The 26,953-nt window shown below is 37.5% G+C and overlaps 1 protein-coding gene across 1 annotated transcript in view; it reads right to left on the reverse strand.

The window, feature by feature from the left end:
- Positions 1–1,804: 1,804 nt before the first annotated feature.
- The window catches only part of COL12A1 (collagen type XII alpha 1 chain), a 111,984-nt gene continuing 86,835 nt past the window's right edge, over positions 1,805–26,953 (reverse strand). The window contains exons 52-66 of the mRNA XM_045843384.1: positions 26,528–26,677; positions 24,733–24,810; positions 23,367–23,453; positions 21,348–21,401; positions 20,239–20,334; positions 18,768–18,821; positions 18,349–18,402; positions 13,964–14,017; positions 12,431–12,502; positions 8,845–8,880; positions 8,673–8,739; positions 7,317–7,505; positions 6,330–6,398; positions 5,178–5,348; positions 1,805–2,834 (exon numbers count right to left, since the gene is read on the reverse strand). Of these exons, the coding sequence (XP_045699340.1) occupies positions 2,656–2,834; positions 5,178–5,348; positions 6,330–6,398; positions 7,317–7,505; positions 8,673–8,739; positions 8,845–8,880; positions 12,431–12,502; positions 13,964–14,017; positions 18,349–18,402; positions 18,768–18,821; positions 20,239–20,334; positions 21,348–21,401; positions 23,367–23,453; positions 24,733–24,810; positions 26,528–26,677 (1,410 nt within the window). The 3' untranslated portion in view covers positions 1,805–2,655. The remainder of the gene's footprint in view (positions 2,835–5,177; positions 5,349–6,329; positions 6,399–7,316; positions 7,506–8,672; positions 8,740–8,844; positions 8,881–12,430; positions 12,503–13,963; positions 14,018–18,348; positions 18,403–18,767; positions 18,822–20,238; positions 20,335–21,347; positions 21,402–23,366; positions 23,454–24,732; positions 24,811–26,527; positions 26,678–26,953) is intronic.

A 26,953-nucleotide genomic window follows, 5' to 3' on the forward strand; every position in this document is an offset into this window, starting at 1 on the left:
ACCTCTTAAACTTGCCAAATTGTTAATCCCATTGTACAAAATATTCTATAAAGAACACTCAGGATTTATTTAAATGCTGTTGTGAAATGTTGAAATCTTCTTACGGTAGCCCTCATGAGAAGTTGTAACATCTTCCCAGTTATTTCAAGTTAGTTTCTTAAACATCAGAGCATCAGCTTCAAATATAAATTTCTTATAACACTTCCAAATTTAAACAGCTTGAAAAAGTGTTTCAAGTTATTCTATATTCCCTCAAAGAAAGTTTGAATAAATAAACTAACACCTACAGGTTTGATTATGTGGGACATTAGTTTTTAAACCGCAGTTACCTGGTCTTTTCTCTCTATCACTTGTCACTATGCACTCAATCAGAGGTTACAAAAATTATTTTAACGTGCTCAGGCTGGCGTAGCTCAGTGGATTGAGCATGGGCTGCAAACCAAAGTGTCACAGGTTCGATTCCTAGTCAGGGCACATGCCTGGGTTGCAGGCCACGGCCCACAGCAACCACACATTGATGTTTCTCTCTCTCTCTCTCTATCTCCCTCCCTTCCCTCTCTAAAATTAAATAAATAAAATCTTTAAAAATTATTTTAATGTAAGATTCAGCAAACTTAATTACAAAGGAAATAGACTATGAAAACAAAAGTCACAACATGTATCTCAGCTGGTCATTACTTTCGTGCTTATCTCCTGGTTGGAAATGGCTTGGCCCTCATGCCCTTTTGGGCACAGATGAGAAGGTAGTGAAGTAGTGACTGCGGACACCAAGTATCGAACCCACATCTATGCGTGAAAGAAGATGAAACCCCTTTGTGCCTTAAATCCATGCAGCTTTGGGACTCAGCTGAGTCAGTGACAACAAACTGAACCTATCTTCACAGCCCTGATACAGAGGCTGCTCATTAAGGAGCATGAGAAACCCCAATGAATCCGAAATTAATTAAAATAACTTCATAGAACTTTGAGGTTTGAAAGCTCCTACCCAGAGAGTAAATGTTCCCAAAAAGGAAGAAGGAGATAGGGGAAATGAGAGTATCTGAGATGATAAAACAGGGTAAAGAACCACAAGACCTAGAATTTTGGTCTTGTCCTGATACTAATTAGCTCAATCTGCTTCTTCCTGTGTAAGGCTAAGAACTGGACTGAGATGATCTCAGTGCTCTTGTCTAACTTTAGCCATCTGCTGGAAACTTCATGAACACAGTATATTCATTTATTGTCTATTCCTTCTGATCTCGGTCTCTAGGAAGTATTTAGCTCAAATGTTTTGCTCTGCAGAAAATTTTCTATCACTACTTCTTTCTCTTCAATTGATGTTGGTTCTTCAAACCAACATTTACATTGTTTTCTTTGATATTTAAATGATGTTATTTGCATTAGTAAAAGTGCAAAAAGAAGGTATCACTAAATGCAAAATTTTCCGTTAAGGAATTTTCCATTTTGCAATTAAACGTGGTATTAGGTAAAATATGGTATAGGAAAGTGATTAAATGCATGCTAAATCATGTGGGTTGTTAGAGGTTATTTGGTTGTTTGGGGTCTCCTAGGATACATAGTTGTTTTTCCAACCAACCCACACATCCTCTACATTCCTAATGAAGCCTTTGGAATAAGCTTGGCTTTTTAAGGTTCTCAACACTCTCTTTCTATGACTTCACCATATCATTAAAAATCTAAAGTTATTTAGCATAATTTAATATATTAGCAGGACTTGTAACCGTATCCAAGGATATGAAGTTGTTTGTTGTAACAACCACCTAAATAGTCCAAAAGGTCATTTAAAGAAAAACAACATACCATGTCAAATTTTCAGTAGTTTTATTGAAAAATGCCTCTTTTGTTTCAGAAATAAATAATATAAGGCAGTGAAATTCACAATCTGCAGTTAAAATATAAAAGCAGCAATTCTATGTTCATAGTCTTGCAAACATTTCCAACTGCTTTTGATAACTAAGAAACATGTTCTGGAAAAAAAGTTCATACTAAATATACAACACAAACATGCAATTCCATCGCTGCAGAATATTCTGCAATTTGGCATAAATGTTAGTGTGTCTAAAACAAGGAGGTTTAAGGCAATATGAAATTGTATCCAGTTGATACAATAATTTCAGCTACATGGATTAAGGTTCGTGATTGTTAAAGATGTATAAAGCATTCTATGCCATAATGGATAACAGGAGACAGAAGAAGAAGAAAAATAATTGCAATGGAGTTGACTTTTCCCTCCCTTTTGGTTTTAGGAGGGCAGTTACTTGAATCGTGCTGTAATTGAATTGCAAATAAGTATTAGGAAAGATAATCTGCCCTCTCAAAATATGCAGTAGTTCTGGGTTCCAGGACTTACGGCTTAACCTAAGAGTTTCACTGAGGCTGCTCACTGTGCCGGGTAAAGGCACAATGCACGTTCTCTCCTTGCAGCTTTTGTGAGCAGTGTTTTGCAAGTATTTCAAGGGCAAAAGCAAAGATGTCTACAGACTACATGCGGGTAGCTAGGCTTCCTGCAGAAACCAGGTTCTCTACAGTAAAAAAGGGGACTCTTGGATGAAGCAACGCCGAAGACACATCGCAGGTAAGACGTACACTGCTCTATCTGACCTGTAAAAAATAATCCCAACACCTCCCCCGAGCCTGGCCGCCCTGGGAGCGGCTTCAGGTTCGCTGCCCGACACCGCGGGGCAGGGCGCGCCGCCAGCGCGTGTGGGGAGGATGCTCCTCGACAGGTTCGTCGGCACCGTAGTCCTCGTACTCGTCAGTCCTCTCAGGCTCCACCGGCACGATGAAGGGCTCGCGCTCAGGCAGGTAGGCCCCGCCCTCGGGCACGTAGGGCTCTGTCCGATTCAACATTACAGTTATGGCATGATTTGGAAGGTACAGACATAGCAAAAGCTAAACTATCACCTGAGGTGATGGCGCTCCAGTCTTAATTTCATAACTATAAATATATAAATTACAATGTTCCGATTACTTCTATTTGCATAGAGAATTTGGTGATGCTCAAATAAAGTAATGGCACTTGTTTTTTTAACCTTCAACGATCCAGCAGTAAATACAATCATTGCACAAATACCTGGGAAGGTATCAGAGACTGGGCCAAAGAACTGTAAACACAGAACCCAGGTGGGATTTCCATAAATCCCCAAGTACCTATTCATGACTTCAAACTCCTCAACTCAAAGAACAGTATGGAAAGATGAGGAGGCAAGGGGAAGTATTGTTGGCTCCTAGAAACTGAACTCTGGAGGTGAGAATCAACTATCACCAGGTAATATACAGTACATGACATTTTCTATGGCTGTCTCTCCCACAGACTGAGTTACAGCTGGTGGGTGAAGAACACCAGTGACTACAGCGAAACAGGAAACAAAAAGTGACTATAAAACTTTGGTTTTATAAAACTAAAGTTGCAGTTACAAAACCCAAATGAGAGTACATGTACAAAAAATAGTAATAATGAGACACATGCCCTGAACCAGACACATTGCTAACAAGCAAGAAATGAGGCAATTCCATTCGGTGTTATTCTGGCATAAAGCAAGCAGCAGGCTTTGATGCAGAAGCTTACTGTAGAACTGTTAAGTGATTTTAGCAGACAGGATCACATACACATCATTTACAAGCCACAATTAGTTTATTATTTACAAAAGACATGTCTCTGTAACCAGGTTAATTGTTTTTCTCCACATGGCATGATCTCCGCTGGTTAGTAGTTTTATTATGAGCCTCTTTCTCTTCTCAGGCTCCTTATGGCTGTGTGTTTGAACTTTTTTTTTAAATAATATTTTTCTGTATTATTACTGAAATGCATCAGGCTTATAAACTAACACCACTTTTGTCTCATTCAAGTTAGTATAAAGAGTCTCCACCCTCCTTTATGATGTTGACCTGGTTCGTTAACCATATCTGTGGTGAGATTTCCATACAGACTCATTTCCTAATAAGCATGTGCGCAAACATCTCAGAAACAGGATTTTCATGTATTCAAACTGTAAGCAGCACTGGCGACTTAGAAAATGTGTTAGCCGGAACCTGAAACAGGTCAAAGATGATAGTTTTTAAAAGTTGAATTACTATGCAAAAAATATATATACACATCCATCTAAGTATGTAATGGTTAAAGTATATATATATATCCATATATTTCTAGTTATTCACACATACCATAAGGCAGAGATAATTTAAATTTATTTTATCAAGCATTAAATTATAATTTTGTGATAGGGCTACATGAGAAATTTACATTAAGATTCATAACTTTTGGCCATATGTAAGTATTCACATAAATATATAGATATATAGATATTTAGGTATTCAACTACTCATGCACTATTTGCTAGTAGCCAACCATATCAAACAGCAGTATCATTTTTAAAACTTGCAAGATGCTTGAGGGTGCACTAATGAGAAGGTCACCGCTGGCCACAGCATGACTTTACTCCAATCAGCATATGTCCCCCATCCCCACATCCCCAAAATCAGACATAAGGGAACTGAAACATTAGAATTTCACTACTAAATCCTTTAAAAAATTGCATCCCAGATTTTATACATATTAATTCTACAGACAGTGTGAGACAGTGAATTATTTTCAGTTATCTGAGTCATGTTATCAAATACAGGGTGGGGCACAAGTAGGTTTACAGTTCACATGGAAAATAATACAATAATTAATAAATAATAATCCAAGAATAAACTGTTATACATACTCACAACTGTTAGCCTATTATTGCCCCGCCCTGTAGTATGCCTACATGTTAGATTCCCAAATATATATATATTCTTAGCATTCTACAATTGCATTCAACAAGTCCCTGTTCCCAACCTTTAGGTTAGGGAAAGAAAAAGAAAAGTCAATTGGTAGCATTCTTTGAACTTGCAGGAGAAATAAGGAGAGCTTTATGATATGATTTGATAATTGCAGAAATATTAGAAGGGAGAGAAAATAATTATTCAACTCATAAGAGTGATACAATGTTTTATGCTTTGAAAGAGAATATTACTACATAATCAAAACACACAACTGGAAGAGCTGATATCTTCAAGAAATACTCAAATCAGTATTCCTTCAATCCTAGGGAACTTCATTTCCAGAAAAGTTCTTTTTAATTTTATTTTATTTTAATCATTGTTCTTTATTCAGGTGAACTTGGGCTCCTACATTGACAATCACGTACCTGGATAGCCTTGCCCGTTGTATGGGATGCTGGCACACTGGGATGAGTCACAGTACCCAGGAGGACCTGGGGGCCCTCGGATACCTGAGTTTCCAGGACGACCAGGGGGTCCTGGGGGACCTCTGGAACCTGTGGACCCTGGCGGACCCGTTCTGGATTCTCCTTGTGGACCTAGTGTGGGTTTAAAACAAATATTTCTTCTCTTGTTAAATACATGTTCTCAGGCAGTCAACAATACTTTGGTACCTCCACTGCCTCAAGAGTAAATAACTCACTAGGCTATGGTAAGAAAATATTTCCTGATAAAATCACCAATATGAACCAAAGTGTGATACTTTCTTACTAGTGATTCATTAACAGTTAATGCCAGAAATCCAACTCCTTTAATGATTTTATTCAAAGAATAGACTTAGCGAGAATTATCCAAACTAAAGATATCAGTGAGTTTTCTGGACACTCCCACTCTCATAGAGATTGACAACCTGAAGGAAATGGCTACCCTAGCTCATTAGACTGCCAGTAAGACACGGAAGTGCCTGCTCTGTACCTCTGGACCATGGGAAGCAGTGTTATTTCTGGACCAAGTGATATTTATGGCTAAAATAAATGTAAACATGTAACCACTAGGGTTGACCTTAGTTGCAAGGGTTATGGACATTATAACAGAAAAAAATTCATTTTCAACCTACTAAAAGAAATCCATAAAAGAACTAGATAACTCCTCTTTCCAAAGCATCAGTAAAGAAACTATAAATGAAATCTTGTGATGACTTTTGAGTGAGAATACATTTTTTCAGTCTACTAGCAACATATTAAAGACTACTAAAAAAAAACAGGAAATGATATCATTCTTAAAAGCTATAAGGCCAAAGAAAACAAATAGGACTTCCATAAAAAAGAAAATAGCAACCTTCGGTGTCACTGAAACTCAGACCCTCATATATTAAAGACACTGGGAATGCTTACTAGAACACATTCAAACTTTTTTTTGAGCAAAGAGAACATAAAAATAAGGTTTTAGAAGTTGAATTTCTTGCTAAAATATATTCTATGATGGTAGCCATGCCTGAAGCTGATCTGATGAGGTTGTGGATCTCTTGGGGTGTTATGTGCTCTCTTGGTAGTTACTATTTCAGGTACCAGCAGACCTACCTGGCGGGCCAGGTGGCCCTCGAGCCCCTGGAGACCCAATACCCCTTTCGCCTTTCTCTCCGGGCAAACCTAAGGAAAGACAAAAAGATAAACCACAGGAGGGAAATTATCAGGAAACACGTAGTTTTCATTTCAACTGAGAATACTTGATTCAAGTAATTAATTTCCCTAATTTTTCATAGAAGTTCACTCTTTAAGGCAAATCTTTCTAGGTATTTGTGTAATTCCAGATTTATGGCCAGTAAACAAATCTGGCTACACACCAGGGAAAAAATTATCTGAAGAAAACAAACATGTCTAACATATATTTTTAGGAACAGTTATTACGAACAGAAATCAAATAAAGAGTTACAACTTATTGAAAAACATCTTATTTTTAGTAGCCCTATTAGTATAGCATCCAAATCATTGGAATGATAGAAATATCTAAGTACCCTCCACAATGTTAAGTGCTACTTTGATCAAGGCAGATACCAGAGTCCTGAAACATCTGGAATCAGGTAATCCTATTTTTCTTCTTTTCCTCCAATTATACTTCTCTACCATAAAATTAAAATTAAACAAACACACGAGAAGAGTGCCAGACCCTGAATAAAAGAACAAAAAAATTGGATCTAAAATTGTAGGGCTGCTTAAATACAAGAACATTGTTACTGCCCAACTCTTTCAAGTCATGACAATTAGTAAGATTTTAGTGCTTGATTTAGTTTGCCAAGATGCAGTTTTGCCCATTTACAACAACCAGAAATTAGTATTATCTTTACTGAGATCTCCTGACAAAATGTTTCTGTTTTCTAAGCTATGGTGTTCTACAGCTGGTGGCCTCCTGAAGAAGACACATTCACTGACACACAATTCCTCTGGGACCATCCAAGCAAGACTCAAGTCCTTTGCCAAATTCAGTCTTCCATGTACTTTTAACACCCCCCAGGCCCTATACTTGCAGACTCCTTTCTTTATGCTTATGCTGCAGCCAGAAATGCCTACCTCGTTCCCCTGGGGGTCCCTGCATGCCTGGTGTGCCCGGGAAGCCCGGTCGCCCCCCAGGTCCTGGTTCTCCTCTGGCTCCTGCACTGCCTGGGGGACCTGGGGGACCTGGTGGGCCCGGCTGGTTACGGTTGGAGTGGTAGTCATTTGGAATCTGATTCAGCATCTGATTGAATCTGTTCATCTGACCTATAAATAGAAATAACAATTGTTAAGAGGAAACCCAGTCAATTAGGGAGGGGTGAGAAGCTGAAACTGCTTTCTCTTAATTGTCTAATGGAATCCATGTCTATTCCTCCTCTGTCCAGAAAGCATTCTAATTATGACCCAAAAAGTAAAATGAAACTCTCCCATCACCAAGGACAAAATGATCTCTGATAAATGATTGTCTCCACTAAATACTGACCAAGTAGGCCATACTATTGCTATAAACATGAACAAGTTGTAAAACTTTTAATATGACTCTGCTAGGAAGAACTGAGATTTGCCAGGTGATGTCACTCAAAAAGAAACCTTTTGTAAATTAAGAAATTATACCATTCTTGTGTGTACATAAGGCAACAATAATCAGGATTTAGTGTAAATTGGGCCCACCTGTGGGATATGTTGAAAAATAAGATTTCTGGGTGACATCTCTAAAAACAATGATTTATCAGGTTTAGAGTCCAGTCCAGGAACCCTAGTGCCTAACAGGCAACACAGGTGATTCTGATGCAAGTGTTCCCCAGGACAGCACTTCCAAAAATAGTGAGTATGACTTCCAAAAGAGGGGACCCTGAGTTTAAGGCCACTTTTGGTTTTCAGCCACTGAGCTTTATTAATAAACTTGGGTTCAGTCCACTGAGCTACATCAGCCAGGTTTATTAATAAACTTATAGGCCTCACTTAAGAAAGAGTCTCTGAAAAATAAGGAGGCAATAAAAATGTCCCCACCAAAGTGGACTTTCTATGATCAAATTGGACTGGGTGGGCCTACTTCCTTAAAGTCATACAATAACTTGAAGGTCTTAATTTAAAAGATTCAGTGTTTGCTGCTTTTATATATATACTCAGCTGGAGATCTCTAAAAATCCTACAGTGTGAAAATTAAAGATACCTTTGAGAATATGATTTTATATCACATCGAATATAAGGAAAACAGGCTTTCTTTTACCTTGAGTTATTATTTTATCTTAATGACAATCATTAAAATAGCATTAGCCTTAACTCACTGCCTACCAAACTGACAATGTATAAAAATAGGAGATCCTCAAAAATGAAATAGAAACATATGTCTTAGAAACTTTATGACTCAAACTCTGCATTTTCCTGTAATTAATTAAAAATTATTTAGACATTAAAAAGAAAGAAATTTACCACTTATCAATTGTTCACAGACTTGTCTTGCAACTGCCCGCATCATGTTCTGAGAAGCAATGTCTCCCTTGTTAATTAAATCAATGAGAATCATTAGCAGGTTATTTCTATCGTTTCAGACTTCAATGTTTTACACAAAAAAAATGTAAGTCAAATTTTAAGAAATACATACTCTATCGCCTTTCTCTCCTTTCAATCCAGATGCACCCTGAAATACAGAAATTTCATATATTAGAAAGTAACATGATCTAAAATTATTCATGAATAAACATGATGATGAAGAGAGCAAGGTCTGCTTTCGATGAATTAGCAAATGACACATCACATTTACATCAATGTTACTCACATTGTCTTTGTCTGTTAATAGCATCTAATTCCCACCCCCACCTCCCTCTCTCTGAAGCACATGACCTCCAAAAGAGGGTGGAGATATGGATTTTATGATAACAATTTAGAAGTTATGTACTATGCATACAGTTTATGATGCCATTCACAAGAAAAGCCTGGAACTGAAATACATATGAAAATGGCACTTGGTACAATGACCCTTTCTTTTACATCACCATGGCTGAGTGACTCAGCTGGTTATTGTGCAGTCCGCATGACACTAACATTAATTTCAGTTCTAGTAAGAACCATTGGACTTTTGTCAATCCCTAGCTAAACATATACCTCTAACTTCTTCCAATGATTTTTTGGTGCATTGAGGATAAAAGTAATCACATGTCTCCCTTATTAAATAACTCAATGCAAATGGTGGTTCCACATCCAAACACAACTACAGAATATTTGTCCCCATTCTGCCAGGACTCTCATTGGCCAAGAGAGGATCATGGAAAAAGTTTTCCTTATAGTGCAAGAAGTTTGTGCCTTTTAGTAATGCTCTTTCCAGGCTACCAACTGCTATCACAGAAGGACACCCAAGCCATTGAAAAATGTGATGTTCAAATAATATATCCCAAACCAACTGCATCTTACAGCCTCTAAAACTTTTAGCCTGAACTACTCCAATATCCTTCCAACTGGTCTTTTTGTTTTCTGGATTGCCCCATTGGAGTCTATTCTCCTTACAGAAGCCAGAGTAATATTTGTAAAAGGAAAATTCTAATGTCACTGTTGGCTCCTTTATGACATTTGGAATAAAAGAACAATTCCTTATCATTGGCTAGATGGCCCATGTGATCACCTCTGCTCAACTATCTGACATGATCTTCCATTTCCCTTCACTCTCTTGACTTCGGGCATCTGGGCTCTCTGCTGTTCCTTTCATATACCAGGGTCATTCTTCTCTCAGAACTTTTATTCATGCTGTTCCCACTGCCTGGAATCCTCTTCCCACAGCTCTTCAAAGAGCTTGTTCCCTCAATTCATTCCACCTCTGACAGGGTGACTACTGTATCTAAAACAGCTACCTCCCCACCACCACAGTTACTCTCTCACCCCTTCGTTTGTTTGTTTTATTTATGTCACTCATCATCACCAGAAATATTTTCATGTTTCAATATTTTTTGGTCTATATGCTCACCAAAAGCAAGAACTTTGCCTTGTTTACTGTTGTATCCCTAAACCCTAAAACATTGACTAGCACACATTTAGGCACTAACACATAGGTATTGAGTAAATGAATAAAAATATTCCACAGGCAGTTTTTGAAAACATCCACAGTATATCAGGTGTTGTAAGTTAGCAAGAAGAGATCAACTGGTTATAATAGCTAATGACATAAGCCAGCAATTTCCAACCAGTGCGCTACAAGAATTTTTGAAACATTCAATACCTGACTATTATTCAGAGGCACTGACCTCTTTTCCTTTAAATTGTCAAGTCAAAAGATGACAACAGACAATACAACAATAGCCGTCCAGTATGAATGAATCAAAATTATACCTATTTTTGTCAGGTCAGCAGAATTTTAGTAATTAGTTTATGTGTGTCATGAGGTGAAAAATGTTGAACATTGCTGACATACGCTGCAAGTCACTGAGCCAGGCTCTCTGCTAACACCTTCTGCACTCATCTGCTAGTTCAAGGTATAGAAATGAAAGGTCAGATAGAATAGAGGATGAAAAGAAGAGGCAGTTTGCCACCCTACAGGGCAAGAAAGATTGAAGGAAAAAAGGAGGTCAATAAGGTCCACATAAATGCTGCAAGTTACAATCACAAGATAAACTGGTGTTTAGCTTTCCCTTTGCCAAATGTACTAGACTGTAATGGAAACACTATTATTATTGAGTTTAAAGCCTTTTGTAAATTTCAAAGATTCTTCTTTAACATTTACTGCTACTTTGAGATTGTTCCTGATGGGTTGTTTTTTTTTTTTAATTTACTGTTACTCTGAGATTCTTCTTGTAGGCAGGGTTTGTAGAAATCATCTTTATTTCAAGTCAAGGACTTAAAAGTTTCCTTCAGGTTTCTAGCTGCAGCCATCAGCTACATCAGTAACAGCCTTATGTAAGACTCCTATTTCAGTCATAGTGAAACAAAACAGAATTCTGAATATATAGAAGAGTTCCATGTACTCTAAACTGCCCTTGTGAAGTTTATGCCATGTTCTTACTCTATTTGAGGAAAACAGAGTAAGAACATCATGTGCTAGGGTATACATGGAGTATAAAGTATATCAGGAGTCCTTCAATTATTATGTTGCTTATTTAATTTTATGTAAACATAGAAGATGACCCATGTCACATAAAGATTTTACCTGAAACTTGTGTGACATTAAAACATTTTTTAAACTTGGCTTTATGTGACTTGGACAATACTTAAGAAAACAGAAGTCTAATCCAGGGAACAGCTAAAGGTCAGACTCAATTATCTTTAAGATAACTTTTTATATTTCAGAGATCTATTTAAATGAGACAAACTCATGCTTCATATATAAAAATAAGAAAGAACTTAAAAAGTATATGAAGCCCAATAGTCATTATATATACTTGTGGATATTTTATTTAGTGTCTCAGTTTTGGAGATACTAATTTGAAAATACCAGGTATGCATAATACCATCTCAATGACTATTTTAACCAAAACACCTAACTAAAAGAAAGTTACAGTAGCCCTGGCTTGTGTGGCTCAGTAGACTGAGTGCTGGCCTGTGAACTGAAAGGTTTCTAGTTCAATTCCCAGTCAGGGCACATGCCTGGGTTGCCAGCCCAGTCCCCAGTTGGGGGCCTTGTGAGAGGCAACCGATATCTCTCACACACTGATGTTTCTCTCCCTCTCTTAAAAAAAATGTTACACTGGATATGAATTAGTCAATACAAAAAGTAAAATAGCAGATTAGATCAATCCTTTTAATTCTAGGACTAAAGATCTTACCATCCTGAAGGGAAGAGAAAAGAGCAAGTGTCTTGACTGTAGGGTACTACCAAAGGGCTAACATCTGCACTTTACACAGGGAAGCACCATCCACCATCACCATGTACTTTTCCATATTAAGCAGCATGCCACTCCTAAATAAAAAGATTCATTCTGCTGACCCAGCTTGGAGTGTTTATACAGTGTAGAAATATGTGTCTTGGCTCGTAATCCCTTTCTCTTTTTAAAGAAACCCTATAAGCACAGTTTCATCTTAGAATATTCTAACTCACAGAGAAAAACTTTAGAACTAGTACCAAGTTAATTCCACAGGTTTAGCATAGTTTCGACAAATGCTTCAAACACATTACAGCAGAGATAATACAAGGCCAAAGCCTTTTGGTTTGCTCATTATCGATGGCCGCAGTGAAACGACTCTAGACATGCAAACCATCCACTTACTGGTCTGCCGTGGTCTCCGGGCTTCCCGGGCTTCCCACTCGGTCCTGTGGCTCCCGGAGAGCCTGGGGTTCCCTGCAGCACACAGATCAGGAAGGAGAATGTCATGATGAAAAAAAACTCCCATCGAAAGTAAACCAATAGAGTGGCCAGCTTTAAAAGTTTTGAAATGAAACAATATATAATCACACATTAAAGAAGAATAAACCGAATTTTCAGTAGCATAAAGGAAAAAATATTGAAAGTTCCCATTCAATAAAAGAAAAAATATAATTCTGCATAAGCACTTTTAAAAACAAAGAGAAAAAAGAAAATTCCCATTCAATCTGTATTGACTATACAGTTCTAAAATATATTTTTAGACCATTTGAAAATTATATACATATATAATCAGTTTTACAATTCACAGACTGTGATCTCAGTAATTGGTTACAAAGTGAATCTGCAGAAAGCAATTCCTGTTTTTCAGTTTATTACTATTACATAACCAGACAACCCATCAAAAGACAGGAGTGAAAATTTTGGCTGGGGAAGAAATTAAGAAGGTAGCCAGTTTTCTGCTAAATTGGGCATCATTGTGGCAGAGTATTCCCTTGCCTGCTGAAAATTGCACCCTCAGCCTAGAAATTCATTTTTTCTTTGGTTCATTCTCCACACTTCATTGTCTTCTGTCATATCAGCACCCTTCACCCCATCAAAACCATAAGACTTTAACACAGCTTCAAGACATTTAGCCATATTTTAATAGAATATTTATAATATCTATGAGCCAATAATTATGTTCTAAAGCCTAAAATTTCCTTAAAATGAAATAATATTTGGTAAAATAATTAATTATTTCGTTATTTAAGCACATTTTAAGCTCTGTAGTGAATACTTCAAATGAAAGTTTCCTATACATTTAAACTCTCCTTTACCTGAAAATATATATATTAAAAATAAATAAGATTATTTTAACATATACTATTGAATATTCATATCCTGCCATAAGATATGAAAACCATCCATCATCTCAGACAATTTAATTGTGATCTTGCCTGGATGGTGGTATACAGACACCACTTTCAAAATCATTGGCTTCAGTATTTTCCTCAAAGATCTTAATTAGAAACCCTATTTCGGTAAAACTTACTTCCTCAGAACGAACTGATAACCATTCAGTAATAAATACCCTTAAAATTCAAATGTTATAGGCCACAAATTGTGTGACAGGAAGTAACCAGCACGGTCACAAAATTCCACCACTCACTGGGGGATGGGTGAACTAAGGCACTAACAGCGAGTGGCCAAATTTTTCAGGGTATTTTTCTATTTTTCAAATATAAATTGATTAAACCAGAAAAATCCCTGAATTTTAATACACCTGTTTCTTCGAGCACATTTTGATTTATGAAAACAAAAACAAACAGCAACCCCAATGGTGTGCCCACAGCAAAGATGGAATGCACTTCAAAAGCCAGGCAAGCAGGCTCTTCTATAGCAAAATGGTGGTGGGGGGGGGGGGCAGGACAACAATGGAACCTGTTCTGTCCTTACCGGTGGCCCAGGTGGCCCCCTGGGTCCCATCGCACCATCTTTTCCAGTAAAGCCCTATTGTAAAAATAAAATTAACTACGTTAGTGAGATAATGACCAAGTGAAAAGGACAAATGTCAAACAAGTTATTAAGTGTGAAGGGTGAAGGATTCAACCCACCCAACCTATTTACAGGTAACCTTGCAAAATAAAGACAAATGTACAAAAAATACAAAATTACCAATTTAACTCAATACCTTTTACTGAATAATTAATTTCTATACTCATTCATTTATATAATTATAAATAAAATTATTTTGAGTCAAACTAATCTTCTGCAAAGAAGGCATTTCTTTCTTGAAGATACTAGATTTTGCTTTTGTGAGAGTGTGAAGAAGCCTAAAGGAAAACTAATCCTTTCCACTGAAAAGTCAATGGCCACTAACTGGCCCAGGAAGGATCAAAGTAGGATGAGAGAAATGTTGCTGAGAAAATCATGTGGTCTCATAAAAGGGGAAAAAGAGGCCAAGTACTTGATTAGAAAACTCCCTTGCTCATTTCCTAAGCATCGGCCAGACAGCCAGGGCTGAACTATTGATGTCTCCACTCTTAATGAATTTCTCTCTTCCACCCCTTAAAAAGAGGCAATGGTGTCTTAACCACCCCCCACCTGAAACAAAGGAAGTCCTCAACCCTGTTAATTTTTTTAGTGGCCCCTCTCTCCTCATCTCATAAAAAAAGGAGAGGCCTACACCAGTGTGTAGTTGACTGGGAAGGAGGGATTGGTCCCAGGAGCACCATGCATCTCCACGCAGGCCTGGTCTTTGGCTCTGGAGCCCCATCTCCATCCAGTGCCAAGTGACCTCTGCCTGGAATGAGTCACCCTGCTACCCAGTTAGCATTCATCCCAACAGCAGGTCTCTGAAATCCAGCCTAGGACTTCTGAGTCAGATCATTTTTTATGGTTGTTGCATTCCTCTGTCAAAGGACATTTTTGTCTCATTTTCTGCAGAGAATGAGCAATAATTTCATCCATATTCCTGGATTTTTTCAGAAAATTATAGAGATAAAAATTTCAGATTGTTTTCTGGAAGATCTAAGCCTGCTTAATTAAAAACAGACTCCAAGTTCATCTGATGTAACATCAACACTGCTTCTGAGAGCCACTTAAGAAGCAAAAATGCGCTGGTAGTATCATTGTTTGGACAGTTTGAATGGATTTCCTTCCATCTGAATTTCTCCAAATGCTATATAGGACACTTTTTTTTAGGTCACTATCATATTTCTAAATAATCCTCCTTCAGTCAGCCTAAGAACACTTCATTTTTTTCTAGCTTTACTGAGGTATAACTGACAAAAAAATGTACATTATTTGTGGTGTACAGTGATGCTTTGATTTATGTATGTATAGTGAAATAATTACCAAAATTATTTCACTATAAGGCAATCACCATAATTGTAATTATATCCATTTCCTCATATAGTTATTTTTGAGTATGCTGAAAACACTTAAGATCTACTCTATTAACAAATTTCAATAAATATGTAGTATTATCAACTATAGTCACTACATAATTATATATTTTAGATCTCCAGAACTTACACATTCTGCATAACTGAAACTTTGTACCCTTGACCAGTACCTTACCATGCCCCCCACTCCCGTCTCCCCCAGCAAACATCATTTTACTCTCCGCTGCTCTGAGTTTGACCTTTTCAGATTCCATGCATAAATGAGATTATTCGGTATTTGTCCTTTTGTGCTTAGCTTATTTCACTCAGCATAATGTCCTCCAGGTTTATCCATGTTGTTGCAAATGACAGGACTTTCTTATTTTGGGAGACTGAATAGCATTCTATGCTATCTATATATCACATTTTCTTTGTCCATTAACCTAATGGTGGACACCAGTCTGATCAACCATTTTCTATCAGGAGAAACATATTTAAGTTGGTGTGAGGAGAATTTTATTCTGATATCTTCCAAAGGGCTACCCACTGAGGTACCTGCAGAACTTTGTGCTTTAACTTTACCCTCTATTTTCAAAGCTGTAGCAATTATTGCTGCTTCCCCCCATGTGAGGGGCACTGAGGAGACCTGTGGTTGTCTTGGTAGATACACATGTATTAGATGCCTGTACATGTTGTTCTTTCGTTACTTTCTAACACTCCCCAAAGCTGTGTCTCATTTTGAAAAAAAAATTATCTACGTTGAAGACAACACACGCATTCTGTTTCTACCAACTCCACCCTGGTAACAACCTTCCTTCCCCACCATGGTCCTCAAGCTTGCTCCCCTGAGTTTTTTCTCTTCCACCACAGGGTTCAAGTTTGTTCCTTTACTTTCTTTTTTTTTCCACTAAGATGCCTATACCCAGAAGCTGCCTAACTTTCCAAACGATGTCCCATCAGCATGATACCTTCAGTGTTAGTGGAAGGAAACTAAGTGTTGGGTAGATGTACAAGGCTGTGAGGAAAAGAGAATGATTTTTCTGAACAGTCTCCTCACCCTGGGAGACCTAGGTGGCCTCAGCACAAAGCTGGATTCTCAAATTAGAATTTGACAGTGGAAAAGCACAATCCTTCCACTGCCTCATTTTTCAGAGAAGCCGTGATAGTGGTGATGGCTGCCTGGCTACCAGTCCCAAACCAGCAGTGGACAGCACTTGCAGTGGCACCCGGCATGGCTGCGTGAAGCCACACTGGGTGGACCTGAGGGGCCCACTGAGGCTTCTGTGGTAGCAACAGCAGTGAGTCATCCATCATCACTTCTTGGTTGTGGTATTTTGGTTTTGTTTTCCAATTGAATAGGCTGACTTTTGCAATCTCACTATTTTCCTTTATTGTGAAATAAGAATGGAAAACAACTAATTCCAGTTTCAAGAGTTATAAAAAAAAACTGTGGTACTTTTACACAATGGAATACTACGCAGCAGAAAGAAGGAGCTCCTAGTTTATCCATGCTGTCGCATGGATAAAACTGGAGAGCATTATGCTAAGTGAAATAAGCCAGGTGGTAAGGGACAAATACCATATGATCTCACCTATAAGTGGAACCACTCAGCAAAACAAACAAGCAAGCAAAATATAACCAGAGACATTGAAATTAAGAACAAAATGACAGTAACCAGAGGGGAGGTGGGAGGGGATAATGGGAGGAAAGGGGGAAGGGTTGTCAGGAACATGTATAAAGGACACATGGACAAAGCCAAAGGGGTGTAGGATCAAGGGTGCAAAATGGGGATGGCTGGGGTGGGTAGGGAGTGGTGGGGGGAAAATGGAGATAACTGTACTTGAACAACAATAAAAAATGAAAAAGTCATAAAAATGCATATATACATACACACACATGTGTATACATAGATAGATATAGATATATAGACATATATCATCTCCAGGTACCAGACTCCCAGAGAATACTGTTTTGTCTTTGACCTCTCTCTTTCCCAAACTCAAAAGTAGACATAGGAGTAAGTCAAATTCATTGGCATATCATCCATTTGGAATTATCTGTGCAAATCTCTGCTGCATCTGAATGACCTCCCTCTTCCAAGCAGTGGTGTCTGGGAGGCATTAAGGGTAACAAGTCGATGTTGTTAGTGGCAACAATTACAGTCCTGGCCCTCTCTGACTTGCTGCTGGTCATGTTGTAACTTTTGATTAATCAGAATACAGACTACTCTCAGACTGTTGTCTGAACCATAGGACACTGAGAAGTCATTTGTTTCTTTGCTCTGAACAACTTTAAAATCTCATTAAAATATTCATAGTTTTCTATGAAACTAAGTATTTCTTAATATTGAATAGAGCATAGAGGCCATGTCCACTGTGCTTCTTGTTTACTTACCCAAGAAAAGAGTAGATTTCCTGCACTGTTTTCATAATGTCAAGAGCAAACCTGAAAGCTGTCACAAATGAGCAAAATCCTTACTAAGTACCAGTTGTCTATCCATCATCAAGACCTAGAAGTGGTCTTGATGTGCAGAGGAGGTGCTGACTTCAAAAAAAGTGCCCAGAAACGAAGACTACTCTCAGAGTTACATAAAGCCCGCCTCATTACAAAGATTTTAATTTTAGGATTTAAAACAATTTGGTAGAATTCTTAAATCTCTTACGAATCAGCTAAAATTCCTTTTACAGACTTCTTTTTCTAAATCTGATAAATTAAGACATCTTCCCAAATTAAAACTTTAAAGACTCTCCTAAAGTACCTGCCACTTTGTTTCCTAGACCTTGGGACTGATCTGGTGCTGGGTGGTCCACTGATGACAGTTTGCCAGTCGTCCACAAAATATGTGAACTCTGCTTTCCAGACATGCAAATGAATTGTGGACATTTCTTAATTAATAAGCAGCAGCAATGTGGTATCATTTTTGACATAATTTTAGCTTTCCCAAGAAAACTTACTCGATCTCCTGGAGGTCCCATTGGTCCTGGTGGGCCAGGTAGCCCTGGGGTTCCCTACGTGAAAAGAAAAATCAAGTGAAACACTGTGATATACTTCCTGTGTGGGAAAAGATACTTGTTCTTCCCCCCAAACATTTTTTTTTAAAAAGAGAGTTCGGGGTCTCTGGAAAGAAACAGAAAACCAGAACCAAGCACAATGTCAGTCATACAGTAGATACTAAGTCATCAAGCAGGTACCTTAACCGACAAGCTCAAACTTGAAAATTAAGACCAGAGTAGGAAATGGAAACAGTGTGAAGGACATAGCCAGGCTTCTGCTTTGCCGCCTGGCCTTGATTCACCTTCTGGGGCACCGCAAAGGCAACTTTTCAAATAACACTTGACAAGTGAAAGAAAAGGCAACGTCAAGAACAACTCACTGTTCGGCCTGGAAGTCCTGGCTCTCCGGCATCACCCTTCATCCCTTGGCGACCCTAGAGAAAGCAGTGGGAAAACAGTTCCCAGGCATTTTACAGAGATTAAGTGAAAATGGAAGGCATGAGCCATCTCTGAAATCTCCATCATCCATAAATTCAATGTAAAAATATTTTTGAAGGGAGATGAATAAATCATTTTTTATACTGATGCTCACTCTCTAAAGTACAAATGTCATATTATAATTACCACTTAATGTTATGGGATAATTTTACATAATTATGGGATAATATACCTGCTTTAAAAGAATATTATTTAACATAAGAGATTTTCATAGAAATATAATTTGAAGGGAAAAACTTATTTTGTACTTAATATATTTAATTTGGTGCTAATTTTAATAATCAATAAAATGTTCTAAGAAAATAACATAATTTGATATTTATAACTACATGCTTAAAGACACTTGTTACAAAGGCAAAGCTGAATTAATTAAAACTGAGCCCTGACTGGTGTGGCTCAGTGGTGTGGCTCCATGGACTGAAAGGTCACTGGTTCAATTCCTGGTCAGGGCACATGCCTGGGTTGCGGGCCAGGTCCCTGGTTGGGGGGGGGGGGGGGCACGAAAAAGGCAACCGACGGATGTTTTTCTTGTACATCGATGTTTCTCTCCCTCTCTGTCTCCTTCCCTTCCCCTCTCTCTAAAAATAAATAAATAAATCTTTAATTAAAACTGATACACAGTAATAGTTAAAAAGTTTTACCTAAAGCTTTCCTTTGGACATGAGAAATTAAAGGTATTGTAGATGTGTTCAAGCCTCTTGAACAAGAAAGCCTTGTTCCTTTACATGTTTCATTGTTAGCTGTATCTGATGTAGATTTTTTTAAATGCCAAAAAATTTATCTGTCCTTTTAAAAGGGAGTTTAAACTTCAATTCAAGAGTTATGCAATTATTGTATTCTTGAACATATACTGTATTTGTTTTATCTTAAAATAAAGAAAAAAAGTTAGTTAGATAACAGATGAGCCTTAAAAGGTAAAACATTTTTGTAACTTCAGATCAGCATTTGAAAAAAAAGGTAAACATTTTATTTAAAAATTCCTAAAGAAGTAATAACCTAGATAAATAATGCAAGCTTGCCTGGAGGTCGTAAGTATTTGAAAAGGATGCCAGGGCTCCCACAAACTGGAAGCAATTTGAAGGCTCTCAGGGTGTTGAGGAACATATTTATTATTTATTTTAAAAAACTGTGTAGGTCAAATAAATAGCAGTGACTCTTTCTACAGTTATAAATTATTATATACACTATTTACATATATGAAATCAGAGTCATCATAGGAAGTTGTCTCAATCACTAATTTTGTTGAGTTCTCTGAGAAAACATTAGAATTTAGCAAATATAGTAAAAAATGTTCCAGTTAAGCTCAATGTCAATTTACTCTCCTCACTTAGTACAGAAAGCCTTTGTACTTACTTGCTCTCCCGGAATAGAAAGTCCATTCGGTCCCTGGGGGCCAGGAGGACCCTGGGGGCCAGGAGGACCTGCATCTCCACGAGGACCAGGGGGCCCCTGAAATGCACAGGAAGGAAACAACCACACAGTGACATCATGCTCATCCAGCGCTAACATCCAGTCCAAAATGGGCTTCCATAACTCTGAGACACCAGCCATATAATTCTTCATATAAGAACAATTGGAAAATGGAATAAATTTATAAGAACATTTAAATTTCCAAAAGTCCTAGTAAAAGTGAATTTTTTGAAGAAGTAAAATGTATTGAATATAATATTCAGATATTTATATTCATATATTCATGAGATCAGAGTTCAAATGTTATTGGATTTGATGTATTTAAACCATAGTCCTGGTTTCTCCTAGACTTGGACTTATTTCTGGAACCTACATAGATATGAATCCAGCAAGGAAAAAACAGATCCCTCCTGAGTAGAAACTCTATGCTGGAGCTCCATTGCAATGTGTGTAGGTGAAAAAGGCAGAAACTTGGAGTCAAGATATACCTGGGTTAGCATCCCTGCCACACCCTTTTCTAACTGGGTTAGCTTATCATTAGTGATATTATGACAAAATCTATACATTATCTTCATAATATATTCCCTGTATAAAGCTGGAGTTCTTTTATGGAAACCCAGTGTGAAACTGGTAAATGGGGCCGGGGCCTCCCAGGGAACACATATGTGGCTGCTCAGCTCTCTCTGAGTCAGGGAAAACAGAGCTTCAGAACTGTTCCCGATCCTCTCCAGCTCTCCAGTGGGAGGACTCTGCTCCCTCTGTGGTCTTCTGACCGACCGCCCCATCAGCCCTCCACTTCCCCGTGTTGCAGCGGAGCCCACAGCTGCTTCTGCACATTCCCATGTGTGGTTCCTACAGCAGTGAGACGCGCTGTACTTTTCTTTTCTCTGAGTCATTATTTTGACACCCAGAGACAAGACAGAGGTCATTATATTGTCACACTGAACATGAACTAACTTGCTCAAGGTAACATACCCTCTCAACAGAAATTTCAACCACCAGAGACCTCAACATATAGATGAAAATTTAAATTCACTTTAAAATGTACTCACAATTGCCCCATTGATGCCTCTTTCACCTCTGGGACCTTTAGCGCCAGGTCCTCCCTAAAATACATAGTAAGAACACATTTTAGGGTGAATGTAAGGAAAGTAGAAAGAAGTTGATACATAAAAATTATTTCAAGGAGCAGTACATTCTCCAGGCAATCAACACATCTGCAGCTACTACAAAATACTGAAGTATTAGGTTGGCCAAAAAATCCATTTAGTTTTTTCCATAAAATAAAAGACGCATTTTTTCATTTTCACCAATGACTTTATTGATTTGGATATTTTGAGTATGTCGGCCATCTCCCACATTGTATAACATTGATTGTTCTCAATTAATGTCTCGACTTGATTGCTATCAACTTCAACTGGTAGACTGTGGAGCATCATCCAACGAGAAATCTCCAGCACGAAAGTTCACAATACACTTTGACATGTTCAATCAGTCACAGCACCTTCTCCATACACTGCACAAATCTTGTTTTGCATTTCAGTTATATTTTTACCTTTCTTGAAGTAATAAAGCATAACATGCTGAAAACATTGCGTATTTTCTTCCATATTCAATATTAAAATGGCTACACAAAAATTCACCAATTTTGATAATTTTTTAAAATGCACACTGATATGACAGCTGTCATAATACAATTGAACAAAACTGTTTTGAATGAAGTTAAAGACAGTGAAGTGCTACTAGAGCCATCTTACAGAAAAAAAAACAAATGAACTTTTTGGCCAACCCAGTAAATACTTTATATCATACAAATATGTGGAAAATTTCAAAGTTTTGTACATCCTAAGTATCTCATTTTTACATTCTGAGCTCTTCTTGTTAGAAAATCTTAAAGTTCATTTTAAAATTTGAGGTTTACTAGAAAAAGCAAGCATTACTTAAATACAGGAAAGAGAAAAATCAGCTTTGGAATTGTATGACTGCATTCTTCAGAGGAAATGATATGCAAGAATAAAATTATATTGAAACTCTCAGGATCTCAGAATACGTAGTTTAGTAACAGGGATTCAGAGACCACTGAACAAAGAAGAAATAAATATGATAAAGATATCCAATAATATTATCTTACAATAAGAGGAAAAAAGTCTCCTCTTCTCAAAAGCATCTAAGTCACATTGGGATATGATTTTATGATTATAAATATAAACCAGGCAAATCACTATTAACAGAAATTATGGTAATTCCAGTGACATTTTGATTCTGTATATGAGGAGTTGGTTTGTAATTAACCTAAAATTAATTTATATTATTTGCTATAACCCAAGTATGGTAAAATTAGGTGTTCTGAGAATCTCTGAGCTGTTCCTATGTTAACTAATTATTTTCTTAAAAGAGGCCAATAGGACCTAGAGGTATCATATCCATTTCACAAAACCAGTCCAGGTCAGATATTGGATTGACTGGATCAAAGGGTTCCATGTTGATTAATGAGTTATATCACTGAAATCTTCAATGTGTTGCCTTGCACTTTTTTTGGCCACATCTCCCCCCATGAATAGATCTAGTCACAGTCTTCTCATACAAGTTATTCAAAAACCCAGCACTTTCACCCAGAGTTTGTGGTACCATCACATATGTAACATCTTCATATATTATTCTCATGAGATGTCTGCTAAGGTACATATAAGGTATATGTATCCTTGTTCTAAACAACTTGTTCCAGGGTCAGCCACTCAGCCATAGCTCCATAACATACATACAAGACACTTTCAGGAGATACAAGGAATTTTCATAATCATGTGATTACAGATGGAAACCCAGATTTGTATCTTTAAGAGAAAAGCTCTTGAATACTAAGCCATTATCATTCATTCCTGCATGTCTAGAGAACCGTGTTCCCATTTTCTTCTTGATTTACTCCATTTCAGATTTCAAAACAGACCACAAAAGTGGTCTGCAGCACGGCTTGCTCTATTTCAGAAAACAAGGATGGCTAGAAGCATTTTATGCAAAAGAATGGTTTCTCCAGAGCTTTATCAGGAAAAACTAGGACTGTTTCAGTGTCTTACGGCAGGGCCTGGTGGTCCTGGAGGTCCAATGCTGTCCTGTGTACATGTACAAGCATTTGGAAGCGCCGGGCATTTTGCTTCATCTCTCTGAAATTTTGAAAAAAACAGTTACCTAGCAAATTGAGGGTGAAAATGATTTCGCATCCCCTACCTCCTTTTATCCTATTTACACAAGGAAATCTGTTTCCCAACTTTTAGAAATAATTTTTGGTTACCATTACAAATAGTCTTATGTTGAATCTTACTTTGCTTCTTTGTCTTTATTTTATATTTTACTTTGGAAATCTCACATAACAAAGACATGTTTACAAAATACTGGGGCCACTGGTCATTTAATCAAATTTTGTCTGGTGTTAGAGATATGCTGAATATCCCAGAAATCAATGCCCATTTCATTTAGAATAAAGCCGAATATCCTTTCCATGGCCTGCAAGGCCTCACATGCTCTGCAAACCAGCATGCCACCCCCTGGGCCATCACTTTGCCTACCCCTTTCCCATTCACTCTGCTCTGGCCCCCCCAATCTAATTAATATTACTCAGATACTTGGGGCACATTTGTGCCTGAGGGCCTTTGAATTTATAGCTCCCTCTGGCTATAATTTCTCCATTACCCACATTGTTAGCTCCCTCAGTCCATTCAGGTCTCTTCTTAAATATTCACTGAGGGCTGATGGTACTTGCTGGCTATGTATCCCTTTACCATAATTTTTTTTTATCCTAGGACTTTTCACTCCGTAACACAGTATATATCTACTTGTCAATTCTATCCCCCTGCCTTTCATTAGAATATTCACTTTTCATTGCTGTAACCCTAACACATAGAACAATTCCTGGCTTGTAATAGGTGCTCAATAAACATTTGTTGAATAAACAATGCACACTCATCGTGTGGATATATGCAGTTCATTGATTGGCAAATGCTTCAAATCCATCATCACCACTTTTTAACCATTACCACTTACACAGATAGTATGGGGATGAAGCATCATCTAAAAAATAAATATGATTCATCACAGACTTCAGCTCTCCAAAGGGGTGATGACTTATTCTGTAAAACACTCAGGTTTTACAGTCAATAGGAGGGATCTCTAATCAGCGGGTGTATCACACACGCTGACTCAGCAGGACTTTTCTAACTACGTGTAACCACTCTGGGAGAATCTCCAGATGTATTTGTATATTCTTGGCTTCCAAGGTTGGGGTCACTGGCCTGAGCTTTGGTAGCTCATTAGCATACACATAATGCATGCATCCTGGATTGTAAATTGCTAAATTCTACTTCCTCTCCCACACCATATGCATCTGCATCCCTTATTCCGGGGGGCCTATTAAAACTGTGACAGATTTCATTCCACTTTACTTACCTTAGAGGGAATGTCACAGCATCTGTCTCTACTGGTCCACACTGGACTGCAGACGATATCAAAATTCTGGATTTGGAACTGCAAACAATGAACAGCAACATCAGCTAAACATGCATGAGAAACATTTTATATTAACGTTTCCGCATTTTCACTTTTGCCAGCTTCTCACGTAAACTGTCTCAGGGGTACGAGCCCTTGAGAGCAACGTGATCCTTACTTCATAAGGAAAGAACATAAGAACCTGTGCCTAAGAGAAAGATACAGTAAGGCAAATGCACATGTGAAATCCCCACTTCTGATTCACTTCCTTGGCTAAAATGAAATGTTTGAGGGGTTTTTTTCAGTGAACATTAATTTCTTTATTTGAGGATTCAGTTCATTAAGAATTTGAAAACAACAGACATTTAAATCAACTTTTGAGAGTCTAGCCTTGTAAAATTTCAAAAGCCATTCTTCATTTATTCTGAAACAAATGCTCTTCTTTTCATAAATTCTTACCTAGGGGCTAACTAGTCATTTTTATGATTATCCTCAGCTTAACTATTCCAATACAACACAGTCCGCCCTTGGTATTCACAGAGGAATTGGTTCCAGGAACCCATCGACCTCTCCCCATGGATACTGAAATCCAGAGACACTCAAGTCATTTACTTAAATGAACTAGTATTTGTATGTAACCTACATACACCCTCCAGTATGCTTTAAATCACCTCTTGGTTATTTATAATAATTAATACAATGTAAAGTCTATATAAATAGTTGTCATGCTGTATTGCTCAAGGATCAGCTTTTTGGAATTTTTTAAAATTATTTTCAAACCTCAGTTGATTGAACCCCCGGATACATAATCCACAAATACAGAGGGCCAAATTTATATACTTCCTATCTTTCTACATTTAAAAAGTAGAGCTCTTTTAATAAAAAGGAAAAGATTGTTTAGATATAACCATTATTTTATAACCCTGACATGGTTTTCTATTTAAATACTAAAAACCAATATTCAATAAAATATCTGAATTTTAATCACAATTATATTAAACTTGCACTTGTGTTTACATGTGAGATAAAAATTTCACTTTTGCATCTAGAAGAAAATTCTGTCTATGGAAGAAAACTAAATTAAATAAATATGATTAAAATATCAGAAGCCAAAGATAGTAGACTTGTTCTTAGAACACTGTTATTATTGATTGACATTTGATATGAACTTAATTAACCTGGTAGAGTGAAAACCTTCAGTTTTAAATTTTGTTACTAGACAGAACTGTAAACAGGGTTGTTACATTCCTGCCTCAAAACGGGAGAGTGGAGCGTGTGAGGAATGTGGTCAGCTGGCTACTCCACTGCGCTGGTCTTCCTGTGAGACTGCCGGCCACCGCCTCCGTGAGAAAGTTCGGGCTCCAGCAGTGTCACGGCCACTGTCCACAGATGCTAAAGTCCTGACTGCACAAATGTGTATTAACAATTACTCTCTTTGAAGAACAAAAAAGTGAATTATTTGAGATTTCACTGATTGTCCTGGCAGCGATTTGTGTCGTACTGTCCAATTTGATCCCGTTTCAAGATGACTACACGATGTTCTCTGTTGCCTTGACATCTTATTTTGCTTTCAGGAATAAAGCACATTACTATATTATTTCAGTAGCATATTTTTAATGTAATTTTTCAATGTTTCAATCTGAACGAGAAATTTAACCATTTAAAACTGATTGAAAAAAAATTCACTTGTTACTTAAAAAAATGCCATTTCAATCTTAATGCAAGGTACCAAGAAAAATAAAAATGTGTTACTTACTGTGGCTGATTTCCTCTCCCCTTTAAGCAGTTTTCCAAGAATTTCGTAACCATCAGTTGTGATATTTCCAGCTTCCTTGATGTCTTTTTCTACAATTTCATAGCAGTCGATGTAAATCTTAACACTTTTTGAGGTTACTACAATATGAACCTAAAAAAATCATGTTTCCATTACAAATTTTCTGTCACCAAAAAATTGGCTGACTTCTTTATATTTCATATCACAGTTTTAAAAATATGTTCTTTAAGCTATTCTCATCCCAAATAAAGTGTCTTAGACTAAAAATCCAAGAGCAGGTTGCAATGTCAGGTCATTTATTAACATCAAATCAAATGACCCACTTAGCCTCTCTAGGTCATAGTTTCCTCCCTCCACACACACATGCATAATTTCCAGTCCATCACCATGTACTATTACTGAGATGAC

This window comes from Phyllostomus hastatus, unplaced genomic scaffold (genome assembly GCF_019186645.2).
Source record: "Phyllostomus hastatus isolate PE091 unplaced genomic scaffold, TTU_PhHast_1.1 phas_contig_40, whole genome shotgun sequence".
Classification (NCBI taxonomy): domain Eukaryota; kingdom Metazoa; phylum Chordata; class Mammalia; order Chiroptera; family Phyllostomidae; genus Phyllostomus; species Phyllostomus hastatus.